Source organism: Colias eurytheme, chromosome 13 (genome assembly GCF_061535395.1).
Source record: "Colias eurytheme isolate Ceu_HAF_F1 chromosome 13, ilColEury1 Martin Lab GWU primary, whole genome shotgun sequence".
Taxonomy (NCBI): Eukaryota; Metazoa; Arthropoda; class Insecta; order Lepidoptera; family Pieridae; genus Colias; species Colias eurytheme.
In genome coordinates, this window is record NC_142992.1 from 3,246,204 (window position 1) to 3,266,628 (window position 20,425).

Consider the following 20,425-nt stretch of genomic DNA (forward strand, 5'->3'; position numbering starts at 1 on the left):
AAATGCTTTTTATTTAATTTTGTCTGGACTAGAATAAACACAGAATAAACGTATTGTAAAGTATATCATACACAATAGTTCAAGGATTATTTTCAGGAACGCATATTATATTATCTGTTTCATTTAGCTGTCAACATGCTGTCGCCTGTCAATAAAGTCTGGTATATGGCGGACTATAATAATTTATTATACAAAAATATTGTAGAAATAGAAAACAAAATACAGCTGACATTCAAAGCCTAATAATTATTGTTACTAATTATTGTTAATATATGACACTATTATTCTATTAACCTTCTCTATTTAGCCTTCGTAGCAACATATTTATACGAAAAATAATACTTTTCAAATTGTGCCAATTCAAAATAGTTTAAAAGCTCTTTAATATATTTGCGACAACACAGCAATTCGTTCTTAGATTTGTTTATCAATAACGAATCTCGGAAACTAATAATCGAGTGTGAAATCAAAGCCATGAACCGTCGCATACAATTTTCCATTTCATTAATAATTCCTCTATGAAAAACGGGGTTAGATAGCACAGATCGGAAGCTATCGTCGTGACGCCTTCCCTGTGAACTTCTCACTCACATTACCTTCATATTGTTGAAAAACATCCCAAGTGAAACTCCGAATAGTTCCATACAATAGATCATAACTTTGCGGTTAATTGTTATAATATTATACTAGCTCCATTTCGCAATGTTCGTACGTAACTGGAACTTGAAAGTTTTGCTCCATAAACCAAAATTGATTATTCAACGTAGATGTTTTATTCGGAATCTGTAACGTTTAACTTTCTTTAGCTTTGGGCGGTTATCTTGAGTACTTTGGAATATTTCTTTATTTTGCCGAGGTCTGTTAACTTAAAAGTTATTGTTTCCTTTTGTTTTCTAAGACTGATTTCTCTTATATAATTTAATTCTTGAAATATCCTTAAAGTTGTAAGTTTTACAATAAGAGCCACATACACTAAAACTTCAATACATTCAGGGCAGACAAGCAGGATATAATGCAAGTCAAGTATCTGGCTACTGTTTAGGCCTATATGCTTGTATTTGTATGAATGGTATTGTGAATACTTATAGACAATGGTCATTTTGTACGCGATGTGCATATTTAAATACAGACATATAACATACAGAGAAGTATTGGCCCTGAATTCAAAGTTATGTGGGATCGAACCTATAAACTATCTTGGAATGCAACCAATAGTGTTGTAATAAGTAGCTTGAAGATTCAGCAAGCGTGGTTAAAAATAGCATGCAATTATTATATTATTTAATCAATAGCAATCGTAAAATTATCCGTATATGTAAGGAACATGAGCAAAAGCTTGTTTTTCTCTATAATGTAGTGCATTGAAAGTAATAAGGAAATAAATAAATATCCAAGAAAATGACGGTATTATATATTACAAAATACACGTATAAAAACGGATACTTGATGAAGTTCATAGGCTAGAAACTAGTCCTTTATATATACAAATACAAGCTTAAATGGTTTATTCTAAATTTCAATGCGCAAAAAGCTGCGTCTACCGTTTTTATCCACCGCCGCTTCCTTGACGTGGTATAGGCAATCTAGTAATAACAATTTAGCTCAGGATTTACTGGGCACTTTGTATAAATGCCCCTTTCTTCCTCGGACCTTTCTTAGCTAGGATATAAAACACTACGGATAGTCGTATTACATTAATCATAGCAGCGTCGCTGCCGGCGAGTCGGTAATTTCCAAAGCACTGTAAAACAGCTCGTAATAAATGTCTTGAACTGCTTCTCTACCTTAACGGGAATTATAGCGTAATTGTACGTACTTCCTTCAATACAGTTAGCTTGTCTGCGGGCATTATTAATGCATTTTCTCACTAATTCATTGTTCGTTTACGTACAATGCTGTTAATGCTAAATTGTAATAATTATACGATATCGTTGAGAAAAATTGTTGTGCTTTCTCAGTTTTTTCTATTACGGAATATACCTCTATATGACTGGCCTATTTGTATTCTTTTAGAATTATATGAATAGCCATACATCGTTTTTAAATATATTTACGATATTGAGCAATATACGTATAGAACGTGTTATAAATTATATGACTACATTCTAGTCTTGCACGTTGCTCTACCTTATTTGACTCGTAGTAGGTAATTGTGAATTCCATAGTCTATTTAATATTGCCTTATTACAAAAGCATTTTAATTTAAAGCTAGTATTCACAGCGTGGGTTCCTTAATAGCACTAATTCGATTAATGGACGGTAAAGAGACTGGTGTTAATAGTATTGCACACTAGCTAAACCTACGCCGCGGCCGGTCTTATGAAAATTGTTAGCTAATGTTTCAGTAAGGATCCTGATTTCATAGAGTGCTAAAAGGCATTATTGGATTTTAAAATATTGTGAAAGAAAGAAAGAAAGTCACACATAAATTTAGTCACGTTACATGAAACATAAAAAGCGTTAGTATAGCTTGAAGGTAAATACTTTCATATAAATAAATAAACACTATTTAAATAAATTACACTACTACCGGATAAAGCCACCATAAACAGACCAAAGAATTTGCTAGACGCGACAACTTCAAGCTGGTCGTGAATGGCTTTAGCATATCATATTGAGCATAAGTTCTAAGAAACAGAAGATATTATGTTGTATTACGTGAGGTCCGTATAAATCGTCGCTTCACCATCAAAATCACATTAATAGTCAGGAGGCTATTCACGCCTGTATGTGTCGAACAACCGTTCACACATCCTGTCGGGCGTGTTATAAATGACTTCACATGTTCCTAGATAATTTCAAAATATGTATGCGTGATTTTTAGATCCTTATCGCTTTGGTATGCTGTGTGCTACACATGTGATGCAACTAAGCTTTGGAGATTAATAGTTGGAATGTCAATGTTTGTTAATTACAAAATTCTTAACGTCGCGATGCTACTATCTTGGCTATAGCAACAAATTAATCAATAAATTTAGTTCTTCGATCTATCTGTAGCTTTCACGTATCTTACACCATCTGTAAATTGATGGCATTGCAATCTTTAGCAAATAAAATGCATTTACAATAAATGGCAAAACGTTTATACTTAGTAATACGATTTCTGCAAGCAATTGTCGTTATCTCAATACTCGTAATACTAAAAAATGGACCAGCGATAAGTATTGATATGTAGGTTAATGTTTATATTCGAAACATATTGTAACCGTGGCTCCGGTCACGACTGTAACTGTAAATTATAATAAAGGTGTGCCTTATTACATAAAATCAGTAGCGGTTCGCATTTGGCTGGTAATGGCATAGCAGTAACTATTATAGGTCAATTTAAACTTTGTATTTCGTGCAGAGGTAAACGGATTGAATGAATTCGATAGAAATGTATATTCAGAAATGTAAAGTCATACAATTTTTCAATGTCATGACTTGTAAAAATACATTATATGAAATTAATCTAGGATAAGAGTAATTTCGTTTTGAAACGAGAATCGTCAGCGTTAAACCTTTTCGAGTTTTAATTAACGTAACATTTTGCGTGAAATTCTGTTTTTAATGTATATTGAATGAACAAAATAATTTTCGAATTTATTGTCACGTTTTCAAGGCTGTTAGCCGCTCATATGCTTTGCGCAACCACAGTTGCAAAAATAAAATACGCTAAATAGCTTGCAAAAAAAATAAAGGTAGCCTACTTTGCTAGTGCTCTGGAACGTGCGCCGCGCGTTCGACGCACCGCTATTAAAACTTCAAATATATTGACTGTAATCGATTGCTATTGTAATAATACTATACAAAACTGTGTTATTTTTACAATATATGATTACCGTATACCTTAAAAAGTTATGAAATCGTCTAAAGTCTACTAACTTTTAAAGTCGTCTTTATTACATATTTATTACAACGGTCACTAAAATATTACTTTATAACAATAAAACACATGTTAGAGAATAATCTGGTAAGTAAACACGAGTAGAAATCAATAAAATACAACAATTACGGCATATTTTAACACTTCCTTGTAAGACACGTAAAATACAAACTAAGATATTCCCAAAATTCTGTTTGAAAGGTTGGTAGTACTGGGGAGAAATAGACGAATCAATTAGTTGTCTTTGGTTTAAATACGTAAAAATTAGACTCTGAGAGTATGAAATAGAGTTTATAATCAATTGAAATAAGAAAGTCGCTTTGCAACCACAGTTGCGCGAAACAAGATTCTCGATCGTGTTTTTGCAACTGTGGTTGCGCGTAGCTAAGTAAGGGGTCATTTTTTTTTCTCAAGCATATGAGCGGTTAACGTATGTTTCCGCTTGAATGTCACCGTTTACTCCGGAAGTACGCAAGACATGCATAACTCTTAAATGAAATGAGTGTAATGTTGAACCAATGTCGAACTTATTTGTTTCGTCAGTGTGGTTGTTAAGTTTATTTGTAATGCGGTTGTTAAGTTTATTTGTAATTGTTGCAATGGTCCCTAATAACTATTATTTAGAATACATTTTCGAAAAAGAGCTCTTAAAGAGGCTTTCTGTTGCTCGTTTGTATAATTTAATTATCTTATCTAAATACATTAAAATGTAGAGTCTTAGAACAGTTGAATCAGTTTCTTACATTTATTCACAGCACTGAGAGTTATTACGATTTACATAGGTACGATTTCTTATCAAAGCTACATTCATTCATTTCAAACCTTGCGAAATAAACGTAACCGATTCGCAATACCCGAGGGCTGTAACATAATACTTATCCAATAGTTATGTCATAGCCCTCAAAGGTTACACCAGTCACATCTTTTTACTCATTAACACATCCATTGTGTATAATAGAAATCGTTCAATCACCAGCGATCAACAGTTAATATATTGTTAGATTACTCGAGGTAACTTTCTCGACTCGTTTACCTTGTATCGAGTTTCTCTCACATCTTATTCGGCTGTAGTATCCCGACGTAATTTCTTTTCCGCGCAAATAAAGTGGGTCAATAAGATTGTGATTGATTTCTCTCCTATTTGTTGAAATTGCACTCCGAAACGGGACAGTTGACTCGGTGTTACCGGCTAATAAAATTGTTGAGTCGAACCTGTAATTGCGAAGGCGATTTGAAAGCCGTCCGTCGGCACGTAAATTATACACGATAATTTACATCAACTGTTCATGAATTTAGTATTTTATGGTCAGTCTATCGTGGTTTTATACGTGAAGTGATATCTTTTATAGCTGGAGCAGCGGTATTTAGGAAGATTTCATTTTTATCTGTGTTTTTAAAAGGCACCTATTATTAATATTATTAGGTTAAAACCAATGTCCACCCGAAGACAATATTTTGCTTTATTGTTTGCCCTATGCACCAGGGCTGTACAAGAACAGACGAAAATTATTATTCCATTCATATGCAAAGCGGCAAACAGATAGGACAGGAAATCTTAATAAATTATTAAGCTTTACACAATAACTCGGAACATTGATTATAATACTTCATCTCACTTGTTCAGCGATGTTCAAATAAGTAATGGTCTGTCAGTATTCCCAATAAATAACATAACAACGATAAAATGGCGGCGCTGTCACCAAGAGTACAAAGTTGAGAGTTGATAGCAGATCTTGAGAGGAGACATTCGGACGCAGCGGGAACCACAATACTTGGAACGATGAAACATTGTCTATGTTATTTCTAACATTTAAGACACTTCTAAGGCTAATAAATAGAGGTTTATCGGTAGGAGCATAATTTATAGGTATTGCGAACAATCATGAGTATTTCTTGGATCAATGGATGTGCCTTGCTTGTGCCTTGATATATTTCGTTGTTGGCATCGAAATGATATAATATCCACGGTATTCCGTATTACTGTATTTGAATAATATTAAATCTAAAAGTTTAAATTAAAGTGTAAAGTTGAATACATTTCAATGCTGAAATTGTTAATATCTTAAGTTCCTACTTAACATACGTAAGTCAACTAGTTAGTAGTTATGCCAATGAAAAATCATGAGCGAATTAAATTTATAATTTTACATAGAAATATAAAGTACGATGTAGAGTAACTACGTAGTCCCATAGTCCCATTTATTATCATTAAAACAACAAAATAGTGGAATTATTTCAAGCAACATTTATGATTTGATTTTATCCATTCTATAAATACAATAAATAACAGTACATAATTGTAAAATCGATTGAAAATAAACGAGTAAAGAATAATTCTCATAATTTAGCATGAAGTGTGATGCGGATGCGCAGCTGTGTAAGATTTATCTCCGTCGGTATCCATTAATAACATAATGAAACCAAGAATTAATAACATACCACCTTTAAGTTCCTTGAGGCTGTATAGTGTACATATAGGAAAAATTGCATGTAAATGCATTGTATGATTTCATTTTAAGATATGAGTATGGGTACTTAAAAATAATTGTATAGGGCAAAATATAGCATTATCATTTATTTATTTATCTTTTTGTACAAGTTACCTTACAGCTAATCATACACTAAATATAACATTTACAATTCTATACGCCAATTACTTACAAGGTACACCAATAACAATATGATACAGTGTGTGAGCAAAAAATATAAAAGATACAAATTTATAATATAATTAATAATACTCATAAGTATCTTCATCTTTAATTCTAAAAGTTCACTGATCAGCTTCAAATTCATCTTTTAGGTGAAAGTCTTTATTTAACTCAATTCCCATTGTTGAAATATTTGATCATCTATGACATTTTATGCGCTATTTTAAGGTTTATAAGATCATACAAAAAAAAAAAACATACTTTACGCGCGCATTCCAAAGCGTGAGCGAAAACCTGCAAACTGTAAATTGGGTTAAAGTACGTATTACCAATTCTGTGACTGGGCTTAGCAGGATCAAAATCACCTGTCGCGAGTCGTGGTGCAACGAGCACACAAGGTCGGTCGTTGCTTGGAGATTGTTCGATTCTGTTCCATTGAACAGCGGAACCAATAAGCCTTTAAGGTTTATTGCTTTTATTACAAGTGTTATATATTAACAAGAATTATGATCATAACAATAGCCAATATTTGTTTGCCGGCTGTAAATTATTTTAAACTCGATTCCGAAATTTTTATTGACATTTACGAGAACGCAATTATGAATGCAATAAGATTTATTGTACTTAGTCGCGATCAAAGATCAAATTGATATTTTATGACGATGTTACGAAATAGTGTACTCAAATTCTCAATTATATTATTGCAAATCTTTGTGGGTTTAATCCAATTATCAAAGATAAGCAAAAACCTGCACTTAATGAATTGATAATTAAAAAAACAAAAAAGTCTCAATAAATAACATCTTTCCAAACCAAAAAGTAATAAAATCAGCAGCCAAATACACATAGTATGCACCAGTTCCTTTTTCGGTAAATAGAAGAGGACGGTCACACATTCACACACAGTTCAACGAGAAATTCCCAGTTGCATTATCGTACAATCGCAAGCTTGCAGATGTCACTAGAAAGCCTGTGACACTGATTCATACGATAAGCGAAGCGCTGCCAGACATTAATTAATTGAAAATTAGTCCCAGCTATTTATTAGACGACCAGCAATAAGAATGTGTGCATTTGTCTCTAATGTTTAATGGGAATCCTCGCGGATAATCTTGTATCGTAAATTAAGTGCTTATCGCAAGCTGTAGTTTGTTTACGTGTAGTGTTAATTAATTGGGCTTTTTCTAATTTGTTTCTAATGTGAGATGGTAAATTATTGTATTTGCTACTTGAGTTGAAGATTTGTCTAATTCGAAGTGTAATTAAATAAATCTTGTTGGAAACTGTGCGAAGATTTGTATTCACTATTTGTCTACAAAATTTGAGGTTGTTTTTATTTAAATTTCAAATGGACAGTGAATTATTGGATACTTAAGTACATAGTTAATGTATTATCAGTACCAAATAAATAATTGACATGCCCTTTACCTGCCAGCATGATATATTTTAGTTGTAATCAGATAATTACTCATAAGAATTACACGCCAAATTTATGTGAGAAACGGTAGACCTTATTGTAAACTAGATTTTAGAGATAATGGTGATATTTATTAGTCAATATGAATGAAATTTAGATTACTTTGGCCATATGCTTGCGTGGGCTTCGTAGTTAGATAGATAGTGCGTCTTTATCTTCTATTCATTCGACAATAGTAGGAAATAGGTAACATTTATAATCTAATTTCACAATGTTCTATGAAGTTGCAATCATTAATTGAATCAGAGTAAAGTCACGTACAGAGCAGGTCGAATTGCACCTCGTAATGTACACCCTGACATATTTTAGACTACTTTCGAAATTATAATTTATAAGGTTTATTAGATTTAGGAGGTTTGAGATACGAACTTTATAAGCCCAAACTATAAAAAATAAAGTTTTACATTGTGAGTTTTATTTCGTAAAACTCATTGTGGCGGTTTTTATTATGGTTAAAATAAATAAATTTGGACATAGTTGTCTATAGTTGTTATTAGATTATGAAATATGTAAAAAAGTTTTCAATTAATAGACATAAACGTATTTTTTTATACTTACCACATTTTCTTTATAACGATGAACGAGATTCTAACTAGGGAAATCTTTACTAAGAATAATGAAAACAACAAAACTTAAAGAAAAAAGAACACATTCCATACGTTTGTGGAAGATCAGCATTCAAGAGGCATTGTGTGAAGCATGTGGGCTGATCACATCTTAATTGCCTCAGGGCGCGGGCACACGATGCGTTGCGGCGCCGCGCCGCAAAGATTTCACCGTGTCAGTGGGCACACGAGTGGTGCGGCGCCGTAACGTTGTTCTGTCGCAGCGGCGTCGTAGCAGCGTTGCACAGCGTGTCCTTCCTTGTGATGCAAAACAACTGAGCGGTGCCGCTCCGACGTCGCACCGCATTCACCCCTCCCCGCCTCGTCTTGGTGGTTACAAGTCCGGTGCGGCGCCGGAGCGCATCGTGTGACATGCCACAGATATTTCTATGTAAGACGACGCAGCGACACCGCTCCGGCGCCGCACCGCCGCCGCAACGCATCGTGTGCCCCCGCTCTTATTTATGCGTGTTAATTAACCACCTGTCAATACAGAGTCAACAGTAGGTAACTGGTCAAAGTCTTGATAAAGTCGTTTCAGGTCTTTAATTCAAATCGAAATGTCACAGGAGGTACCTAACTAAGTGGATTGTCGTGTAACCCCGTGGAGAGGTTTATTGCCTCCCTTTAATTTAATGCTGTTCTTATTTAGTAATGAGATGCCGTATATTCAATTATTCGCGAGGTTAGATCATTGCTTTGTGTCGGATTTTGTTGGAGTCTAATGTATCAAGGTGTCTAACGGCGCGTTGAGAATATCAATAGATTTTACGCACCTTAGGGTATTATAGGAAGTTTCTTCTATGATTACTTCGTTATATTCAGATTACAGGCTCATAGTACAATCTATAGAAACAACTTTAACCTGCCATTTAAAAAATACATGCATCTTCTGACTCGTCATATCTCGTCCATATAATCTAGCCATATATATACTTCTATTTTTGTATACAATATACAATCGATCAGAAGACCCGTCAGAGAACTACCCCGAGGCCCGAAGGAACAGTCTGTATTAATTCTAGTTAAGTTTTATGTTCCATTTTGTGCCACTGCCAATGATTGTTTGAGGGTGGTCGTAGACAGACAATAAAAACAAAATGGCCGTTAGATTGGATATCGACGCGAAGGTTTATGCTTTCTTATAAATCTATTAAGATCAAGGTTAGGAAGTTGATAATTGAATTGAATAATGAATATATTCACGATTATATAGCCTGGAGTATATTTTAGTATCCGAATTTTGATACAGGTTTATATAATTTTAAAGTATAACATTTAATAGATCAAGGGGTCATCTACCTATAAATTACGATTGGACACTTTTTCGTTGAAATAGAGCGAAACCGGAGTGATATTAATAAAAGTGTTTGTTTTCAAAAGTTCAACGTTTCTGGAAGTTTGTGGCTAACCACATTTTGGTTCTAATTCTATAAGAAGAAATATTGATACGATTTCACGTAGTCATTCTATAGGATTTGTGAGTAGATTATTATCAGTTATACCTGGAAAGTTGGAAACCATAGTGAGGCCCCTTGGTCTTTTTTTCGTTTAACTTGTGTCAAAGAATAAACTTTCATTGGATAGATTTTCGTTTTAAACATTCATGCCCATGTTTATTTCGTCTTTAATTAAGTCTTATATTATATAAACACAAAGCCTGAAAGCTAAACAATTTCTACAAGAAAGTGCACAATAGAAAATTTAGATCACTTCCCAAAAATGCGATTTAAAATACAAATGAGTCACACTTCGAAAAAAACCCTTAGACATATAGGTTTTGTATGAAATACTTTCCATGCATTTCGTCAACGCAGCCACATTCCGAGGAATTGGACAAAACATGCGCCGGCGCAAGGCAACCGGTTCACGATCCACGGACCGCATATTACTTTTACTTGTTTCGAATGAATGTGAAATGTCAAATGTTCGTTTGAATTAAGGAGTGCAACCTTTAAAATACTAACTTTTACTCGATGTTGGATTGAGGGCAATTTTAAGGTTTTCTTGAATGTCATTGAAATAGGTAGTGCAACTACCTATGAAAGAAACAATAATTATAGTCTAACCATAACATTTATTTACGTATGAAGTGTACAACTTAAAATCTGTAGGAAATGTGGACGAGGAAATTATAATAAAACACTAAGAGTTATGAAATGAGATCGTTATTTTGATAGAAGTTAGTTAAAATGTTATTTAGTATACTAAGAATTGGATTTGAAAACCATTTAAATTGTGAATAATGCAGGTTCACGAGACCTTACGAACCGAGGCTTTCTAAATATTACAATGGTGGCGAAAATATAATTAGGATTTATGATCGTGTTTTGCTAGTCATGATATTTCTTAGTGCTTGTGGTTTTGTGTAAAGCCGTGATTAAACAAAGGCCGTTTAACTTCTAGTCGTCAAAATGTTTAAGTCCGCTTTTGAATTACGGGTTGTGTATTTAATTACCTCGAACCGCATATACAATGTTTAGGAATAGCAATTGAGCCAAAATTATTATTCTGTTGTTTTCGTAATCTCACCCCATTTTAAGTTACTGCCCACCATGCTATTCTTTGCTACTGAATTAGTTTACTACTGTGTTATGTTAAGATAGTCACACTTTAAAGGTAGTTTAATTTGAAAAATTGTACAAAGACTACCTACCACTAAGTTCTGCTATATGAAATTGGCAAGGCCAGGATCCATGCATTTCTAACAAATCTCACTGTACTCGTGACCGTTCGTATTACAAACACATTGCAAAACTAAATATTGTACTATGTAAATACTATTGCTACACTCTTCAATACAATATTTGTAACTTATTAGGATATTTATCGAGATTGCAGATTGTTGCAAGCACGTAAATTCATACATAATTTAATTCATTAGCAGTCAATGTTTGGAAATATCATGGAATATAATATTTGAAAGCTAGTATGTATCATACAATTTATATTATAAAAAAATAAATAGTTTTATAAGTACTTTGTTTGTTACGATTTTACTCAAAAACGACTATAATAATTTTTAAATACTTTTGCCATTAGGAAACTACATCTATAAAATATGTATCATCAATCATTTTTATTGCGGGTCAGACCGGGCGAAGTAGCTAATATAATAACATTAGAACCACGGCCTAGTGTAAAAAAAAATGTATGTCACATGTATTTACTATTCTAGTTAGAAGACTATGTGTTAAATTCAATATAACAGTTCAGAAACCGCTACACAATGCGGCCCTAATAAAACCTAATAGAGCGCTATCTTTCACTTACTGTTCTTTGATCGAAATCCGTTGAGAGGCTAAATATTATTTCAATATCAACACAATCAAATCTATTTGAATCTAATATACAGGGTGTAATCGTTAAGTGTGCACAAGCGATTATTCCGTAACTATTGCAGATATCAAAAAACTTTAAACTGATATCGAAAGTACTTAACCTAATGAGTAAAATGGCCATAATAAACTTTTAAAAATAAAACGAGAAATAACCAAAAATGTTACATTAAACGCTCCCATACAATTTATTTCCCATACATTTTGTATTCATAGTAGATTTTCGAAGTGACGTCCTTCTTGTGCAATACAATGAGGAGGTCTATTTACAGTTTCTAAATGAACTTCCCTCCAAATTTGCGAAGTAATTAAAGCAGAAAACCAAAAAAAACAAAAAAAAAGCTAAAATCTTTCATATTAAATGCATAGGTTGATCCAAAAGTAATGATAATTGGGTATTTCCTGTGCACATAAAAATATAAAATAAATTTTTTATGCTTGCTCATGTAATCACTAAGTTATCACAAAAAAATTATATCTACAGGCCACGTTTCCAAGTATTAACATTAATTTTAATGTGAACAGTGCGAGCCAGAATGTTTCCCGACGAAAAGAAGAAACAACGATTCGACATTTAGAGGGTGAATTTCTAAATTTTTAATGAGATCAGGATAATTTTTTGTCACGATTTGTGACCATGGGCGTTACCTGGGTTCACCATGTTTATGCTGAAACCAAGAAACAATCAATGGCCTGGATGCGAGCTTCCAAAGTGACGGTGAAGATTTTCAAAGTGAAAATTAGTGGGATAGATTAAAGCCGTAGTTTTTTGGGACGCTGAAGAAATGTGGAATATTTTAAGAAGGTAGCCACTACTACACAGGGCTCTTACTACACAGACCAAATTAAAAGATTACGGGTAGATTAGTAAGAAAAAGAGACATGGCAAACTTCGGTCTTGAATGTTGGTTCACCAAGACAACGCACCAGATCACAAAGCGTCAGTTGCGATGGCTGCCAATCAAAAATCGGCATTGAAAATGCTTGAACACCCACCCTGTTTGTAAGATCTAGCTCCTAGTTAATTCTATCTCTTACCTCGGCACAAGAAACACCGTCGATACAAGAAATTTTAAGACGACAGCGAAGTGATGGCCGATTTTGAGGGGTTTTTGTAGATGAAGTCAAAGTTTTTTTTTTCTCAGTTAAGGAAAAAAAATATCGAAGTATATTATCTAGTTAGAAGACTATCCAGAGAAATACATAATTATTTTAACTGTAATGACCTTGTTTAATATTGATTATCATTACTTTTGGATCAACCCATGTACATGGGATATTCATATCTCATACTAAATGTATGGGAGGGTTTAAAGTTAATTTTTTAGATATTTCTCGTATTATTTTTAAAAATTTATTATGGCCATTTTACTCATTAGGTTAAGTACTTTCAATATCAGTTTAAAGTTTTTTGATATCTGTAATAGTTACGGAATAATCGCCTGTGCACACTTAACGATTACACCCTGTATAGCTTTGATGTGGCTTCTAACGAATTGTTCAATCTTGCCGCAAATAAAGGTTTATTAAGATCGTATTTATATAACCGAATATCTTAGTTTATTGCATAACTCGTTAATTCATATATTGATGTTCTGAGTTTTGATTTGAATCGAATCACAAAACGGCTTAATTAATAGAGGTTTTTATTTAATGATTCAATTTTAATTCTTGTTTCACGAGACCATTGAAAAAAGGAAACATAACGCTTAACGAAAATTTATGAACAAATTGTCGCAATACGACTACAATTGAATTCCGCAAAGCTCCGTAGTTGAGTCAAGAATTTCGTAACTAGTAAAACGGTGAATGCACTCGACTCGCAACGGCACGTCCGAGATCCTAGTTTATAAACCTCATAATCACGAACCCAACCCACGATTCGACACTTCATCATAGATAAGCCTTTTTCATTATGAATATGATGTATTTTCGCAGTTACCCGTTACCTTTTGATACGCAGAAATCTTAATGATCTCAAACGTGACATACGATACGACGTATAATGCAGATAGACAAAGTATTTGCAAACTGAAACGAACAACTTTCTTTAATTTAATATTATGTAAAAAGCATTGTACTAGATATTTTTCTTTGTCAATTGTATCATGTTAAGATCTCATTAACAACGATTTTTACGATGGCTTTAAAGCAAACATGTGAACTGGATAGATATCATCTGGAAAACCAGTTTGTATCTCGGTTCTTATCATTTCTAAATTAGCTTCCTCGAATATTTTGAGCATCAATTTTACCGGGCGCGTGACTGACGAATCTTCATCATCATACTCCAATTCGTCTGATGTTGTTATGTTCTCTTTAATTACAACCAAGCCGTTTTCTGCAAGAGCCTGCCGGCATCTTTCTAAGAAACCAATCAAATCATAATCATTTAAGTTACCCAGTACCCATTGGCACCATATTACGTCATATTTTTCCTGTGGCTTAAAATTTTGCAGACCAATTTGATACAATATTCCTAATTTGCTATCATCTCCTATCGATTGTTTGGCCGTGTTAATGAACTTCTCATCCTGCTCAACTAAATCAACCTTATCGAAATAAGGTATTAAAAGGTTTTTACTAACTCTGCCAATACCGGCTCCACAGTCTAATGCTCGCTTGGTTGCTGGTGGTTTATCAATCGATAACAGTTGATCTAGAAATTGTTTGGATCCCGCGATGTCAATGTCCGCAATATGCCCAAAACCTCCGAGAACTCCGTCTATTGTGGACGGCACATTAGCCCAATATCGAGCGGCGTCTTTGTAGAAGATATTGTCCATTATAAAACGAATTATAGGCTTGTAATTTTTGACAGTGTAAAGAAATGAAATGCTGTCAAAACAAAAATAAATAAATACAGATTATAAAGTGTAAGATGTAAACTTAGATAAAACAAGAAATCAAGAAGTATTATTGTAGAGTAAATAGTTAAAATTATATCTTTATTATGTATAATAAAATGATGTATTTTAATTGTTTCAGGCGCTAATAGCTGCGGTGAACGAAACGAAAGAGGAGGACATTCGCGATGCTCTGAGGAATCAGACGGAACAGCAGCTGGCCCTCGTTCCACGAGGTCCCACGCTCGTCAAGGATACCGTTGCATACAATACTACTATCACCACTGATGATACGGTAAGTTACGTTGCAGAAGTGTATACCAGTTAGGGAAATATGAATGAATCAATGCGATGATAACAAACGACTTATTTCTAAACCTGATATTGAGCCATCCTCAATTGTATTGGAGAAGCCATATTTTTCGTACATAGCTTACCTTCATCATAAATAGTATAGGATTAGGTATATTATTGATTATCCCTTATTTGTTTTCTTAAGAAAATAATGCTCCAGTAAATAATACTAGAATAGAGATGTTTTTGCATCAATATCATCAACCAGTTCTAACGAATTATTGTACAAATGTGTATTTGTCTAAATCAATAGTAGATATCTTAATTAATCAGAAGTAAATAAGGAAGTATAAAATAGTAGAATTGAAATACGCTGATATTATTTGTTTAACAAAGGTACCGCTAAAGCAAAAAAAATATCTTACATCATTTATCGTGAGCCAATCAAGTCCACTTTTAATCGACTTCAAAGTAGCGTATTTCTATAAACGATTGGTACTATTTGTTAAGCATTCACATTTTACTTTCATTGAATTACTTTTTTCTACGAAAGAATCAATATTCAATGCTAGCTATTTTATTATATATGCATATTTAGTTTCTGTTTCTCACAATACCATTCGTTTGCTTTGATGACACTACTCTTCGGTTTTTGTGAAGAATAATGTTTCAAGTACAATAGATATGTATGACCTCAGGAGATCTAGCACAGACTTCTATTGGTCTAACGGGTTATTGGTTGACATCATGATTGTGTTGAATTTTATTTATAACGTATTCCAAGAACTTGGTTTCCGCAGAAACTTGAAGTGACGATTGATAAATGGAACTTTCAGAAATTCAAGAAAGCTGTATTATACGCTAAACATTATCACTTTTAATAACTAATCATGATAGCCTTATAATTTAATTTCTTTGCAAAGGTAATCAGCCAATTCGCTATGGTGAAAGAATGATCGTAAAATTTGATTTTCATGCATTTTAACTTGCTTGGTTCTTTGAATAATTATAATTAGTCATCGCAATGAGGCTTAAAATGAAATGCCATCTTTTCTTTAAAGGAATCAATGCTTTGGAAAGCTTATGATAAAGGTGCATAGAAAGATGACTTTTAGTTTTATTTATGGTCTTTTTGGAAGTAAATACAAAAAGTTATGTGATACAGGAGGAGTTGCGAGCTCTACGACCAGATGGCACGATAGTTACGGAGACGCGACATACCAAAGAACAGGAGCGCGTGTGTGACGAGGAGCTGGGGAGGGAAGAGGTATGGTTTACTCTTGATAAAAAATAAATAATAATAAATTCTAAACACTATCAAAAGATGTATTGCTATGGACATGGGATTTATTTTGAGTTTTAATTGCCTATAAAATGGATTCTGGTTTCCAGAATATTTTTTGATTCAGTTCATTATAATATTATAGTTTACGGCAAATTCGTCAGAATGTTTTGGATTTGATAAACGTAAACAATATTCTATTACACTAGATTCTATTTATAGTAAACATCGAAACTCTAGGAACTATATTTAGGATGATTGTTTATAAACTGTATCACAATAGAGATCAAAACATAAATAAAATTATGCTTACCTTTAAGGTTTATTAATTAATCGATACTGCGTTTGAGCAGATGTCTTTACCGAATTTGGGTAATCCTTGCAACTTTTACGGTGATGACGTTTTCAACCTTCAAAGACTTCTTCTAGAAAAAATGTTGAATCGTCATAACATAGATTTACCATATTTTCCCACCGGTCCAGAAATCAGTTTCTACAGAGAAAAACCGGCAAGAATTTCAGCTGTATTTGTAATGATAATAATTAAACACCAATTATTGTTTTATTGAACAGGTCGGTTCATTAAAAAGTGACGAGAGTTTAGTAGAAGAGAGTGGTGGTAAAGAAAGACGCAAGCGCATAGAAGTGGAGCGGTCCACTGAGCTGATGGCGGGCGGGTTAAGGGTCGGGACACAAGTGCATTCTAGGACACGGACTGAAGAAGGTTAGTAAATAATATAATATCATATGAAAAAAAGGAAATGTAAGGGAAAAATACAGACAATAAAGGCAATGATGAAGTTATAATATTATAGTAATAAGGCAGAAAAGCACAGATCAATAGATTAAATAATAATAATAGTTTAAAAAAAACTATAGAAAGCCGAACTAAAAAATAGAAAATTTTATCAAATTAGGGTATTGTCATCGGTCCTCAATAAATCTACAAAGTTTGAACGAAATCTGGCCATTTAAAGTGGGTCAAAATTGCGCCCAAAGAAGTCGGTTACAAACATACAAACATACAGGTGAAGCTAATATAAAGCGTGTAAAAATCCTGTGTAGTTAGTATCATTGATAATTTCCAATTAAAATGTCTGTATTCATTGAATACTAGTTACAAAAGTTATTGAATAAGTTTTTTTAAGGACATTCAAAATGGTAAAGAAAATCAAGTCTAGTAGAAAATATATCTTCTTTTTTATCAAAGAAAAATTCATGTTTAAATTGTGTATAATAATCTTTATTAATATTTATGTATTGTTTCAGCGGAAAGAGAGGGCCAACCGAACATGGACGACGATTGGGACAGTTTATCCGTGAGAATGCGACGACAGCGCCGCCTCCGACTTAACGGTGAGATATTGTACTATTACACATTTTTGTTTGCAAATTTTGAAAAGTTTCCTGTTATTACCGATAGATGGCGTGGATTTAAAATATGAAATGTCACGTAGTTCTACTATTCCACACTAGATGGCGGTCGAGGCTTAAATGTTTAACCTTTTTTTTTAATTAATATGATAGTATAGCGAACTAGCACAATTACTGACTGAATATTGTTTAATAGTTATTTTTTTTCAAACATATAAATGTTTAACGAACAGCGACAATAGCATATTTGAATATAAAATATTTTTGATCTGAACAAAATATGATTGATCTAAGTACCTACCTATATTAACTTTTTACCGCTATTATAGGTAAAGTCTTTTAAAAATTTAAAATAAACCTGCATCTTCGCCGTACCGAAATTATAATGCCCCATCATGTCTTGTTTGCGAATAAACCTATACCTATACTAAGGGGAGACCCATACATATTAATTGACAGCTCAAAACATAATAAATCAATGTTTTACATACTTCCAAAATATTATGAACATATTTATTATTGCACTGATATTTCGATTATTCACACGCTATTAATTTAAAGACATCCCACTCATTAATCAAAAGCACGGCCTTCAAGATCGTTCCTTATTGCACTTTATAGGATCTAGGTTAAAAGTTCACTTGTTTCTAAATTAAAGTCAAAACCGATAATAAATCACTGGCTTGTTCTATTAGTAGGGGAGGCCAAGAGGGGGATTTTGGGATTTACTCGAGCACGTCAGATTACTATAAGGGACGGTACCTTAGCTATGCATTAGTACCTCTAGTCAATATCAGAGCAGTTATGGTTGGTGGGTGCGCTCAGGGGCCCCGCTGGAAAATTTGAATAATCCATAATTCCCTAAGGTTGAGCTCGAATCGTCAGATTAGCGAAATGGGGACTTCTTATATTGTAATTAACCCCCCCATATATTAATCTGACGCGCTCGAATAATATTACTTTAATTTTTTACCCTTTCTTCATAGCGATTAAATCGCCACTTAAATCGTCAGATTAACGTATACTTTTTTTCAGTGACGTCCTGGAGCATGCAAAATATCAATATCTAACGCGCTTGAGTATTTCCAAGCCAATTTTTTTCTTTTTTAAATTAAAAAAAATCAAAAAACCCTTCCCCACCGCTAAAAGTGAAAACATTATAGGACCTTTTTTTCTCGCTATGTATATATATATGTTGTCTAATCTACCAATTCTAATAGGTTCCCGTGACGCTCGAGTAAATCCACATTTAGCATCCTGGCCTCCCCTACTATATATATTTTTGTTGTCAAATACTTGTAGATTAATTTATGTTTCAAACAATTTAGTACTTATACTTCATATTATACAATGTCTAAGAATGATTGGTAGATAATAACTTTGCGTCTGTTCTTTGCTCGCTTGCATTAAATATACAAGAAATTGAGTTTTTCTGAATAAAATAAATAAATAAATTATACTTATCTACATTGTTGCCATTAACAATTTGTGATTATACATACCTACCTTTGAAAGCAAACATATACAGACAGAGTGACTTTTACACAAAATAATATCTTATAGAACTAAAATAAATGTTCCAAATCGGTTCTAAATTGCCGAAAATATACAAACAAAACAAACAAAAATACTTTATTGTGCACCAATAATTAATAAAAGAGTACAACAGGTGGTCTTACCGCACAGACAGCGATCTCTTCCAGACAACCTGGTGGACAAGGAGACACAGTGGAAAAGTAATAAAAAGCAGGGCAAAGTGCACTAAAAACAGAAAAAAATAATTTGGAAAATCCAAAAGTGCACGCCTCATAATCTTTTTTTAATAAATATTTATTAATTATTATTTTTGTTTATTTAATAACAATTAAACCACATCGAATCAGACCCTGAAAAATGAAAGGGTTCTATTCCTGAGCATACTCAAGCGTAAGAGAAAAAAAAAGACTCGATTAGTAAAGTATTTCGGTCGCTATCGTGTTAACAAGAAAAAGGATCCGCACATACAGACACACGGACGTCCAAGACAGAACTTTTTTAAACTGTTTTTTAACTAGTTTAAATAACAAAAATGACATCAAAAATATCATGAACGTTAAAAATAGTGTTTTTTCTTAATATGTGTGTGTATGTATTATCTTACAAGTGCAATGTATGATACATAAAGACATTTTAAGTTTGAAAAATCAGATGTTTTGCGCGAAGTGACAGTAGTACCCACCTCAACGCTTCGCTTATGAGGTGTGCAAAAAATAGATAAATATATAAATAGATACATAGAGTTCAATATAGATGAACTTCACGATGAACATAATATGCAAAAAATACATACAGACGAACATAGAACCTCCTCCGTTTTTTGATTTTCCCGGATTCCGAGTCAAACCGCTAGTTATATTTGTAAATGAAAAAAATGAAAAATTTATTTATCAGTTTCAAAAAAATTGTATATAGATGGTTTTAATACCTAATCATACATTTAATATTGAACTTCAGATTAGTTTATGATTCCTTAATACAAATGATGTTGAGAACAATAGAGTTAAATTAAGGCTCTGATAATAAATCTTGTTTACTTGTTTCTATAAAACGAAGCCAGTCTCCTTGATCTAATACTAACAGTACGCGTTAAGCTAAGTATATAACTAAGACATGGTTTTATTATATAGGTGTTAGATACATAAATATAACCTGGA

The 20,425-nt window shown here is 33.1% G+C and overlaps 2 protein-coding genes across 5 annotated transcripts in view; one reads left to right on the forward strand and one right to left on the reverse strand.

Moving 5' to 3' along the window:
* chas (chascon) overlaps positions 1-20,425 on the forward strand; it is an 87,304-nt gene that overhangs the window by 58,750 nt on the left and 8,129 nt on the right. For all 4 annotated transcript variants that reach the window (XM_090108753.1, XM_090108751.1, XM_090108752.1 and 1 more), the window contains 4 exons: positions 14,925-15,077; positions 16,242-16,343; positions 16,932-17,082; positions 17,628-17,714. In XM_090108753.1, coding sequence (XP_089964879.1) covers positions 14,925-15,077; positions 16,242-16,343; positions 16,932-17,082; positions 17,628-17,714 — 493 coding nt within the window. The remainder of the gene's footprint in view (positions 1-14,924; positions 15,078-16,241; positions 16,344-16,931; positions 17,083-17,627; positions 17,715-20,425) is intronic.
* LOC149903284 (N-terminal Xaa-Pro-Lys N-methyltransferase 1-A-like) lies at positions 14,072-14,896 on the reverse strand. The gene has a single exon (XM_090108755.1). It carries the CDS (start codon positions 14,720-14,722, stop codon positions 14,072-14,074), a length of 651 nt encoding a protein of 216 aa, XP_089964881.1. The 5' UTR covers positions 14,723-14,896.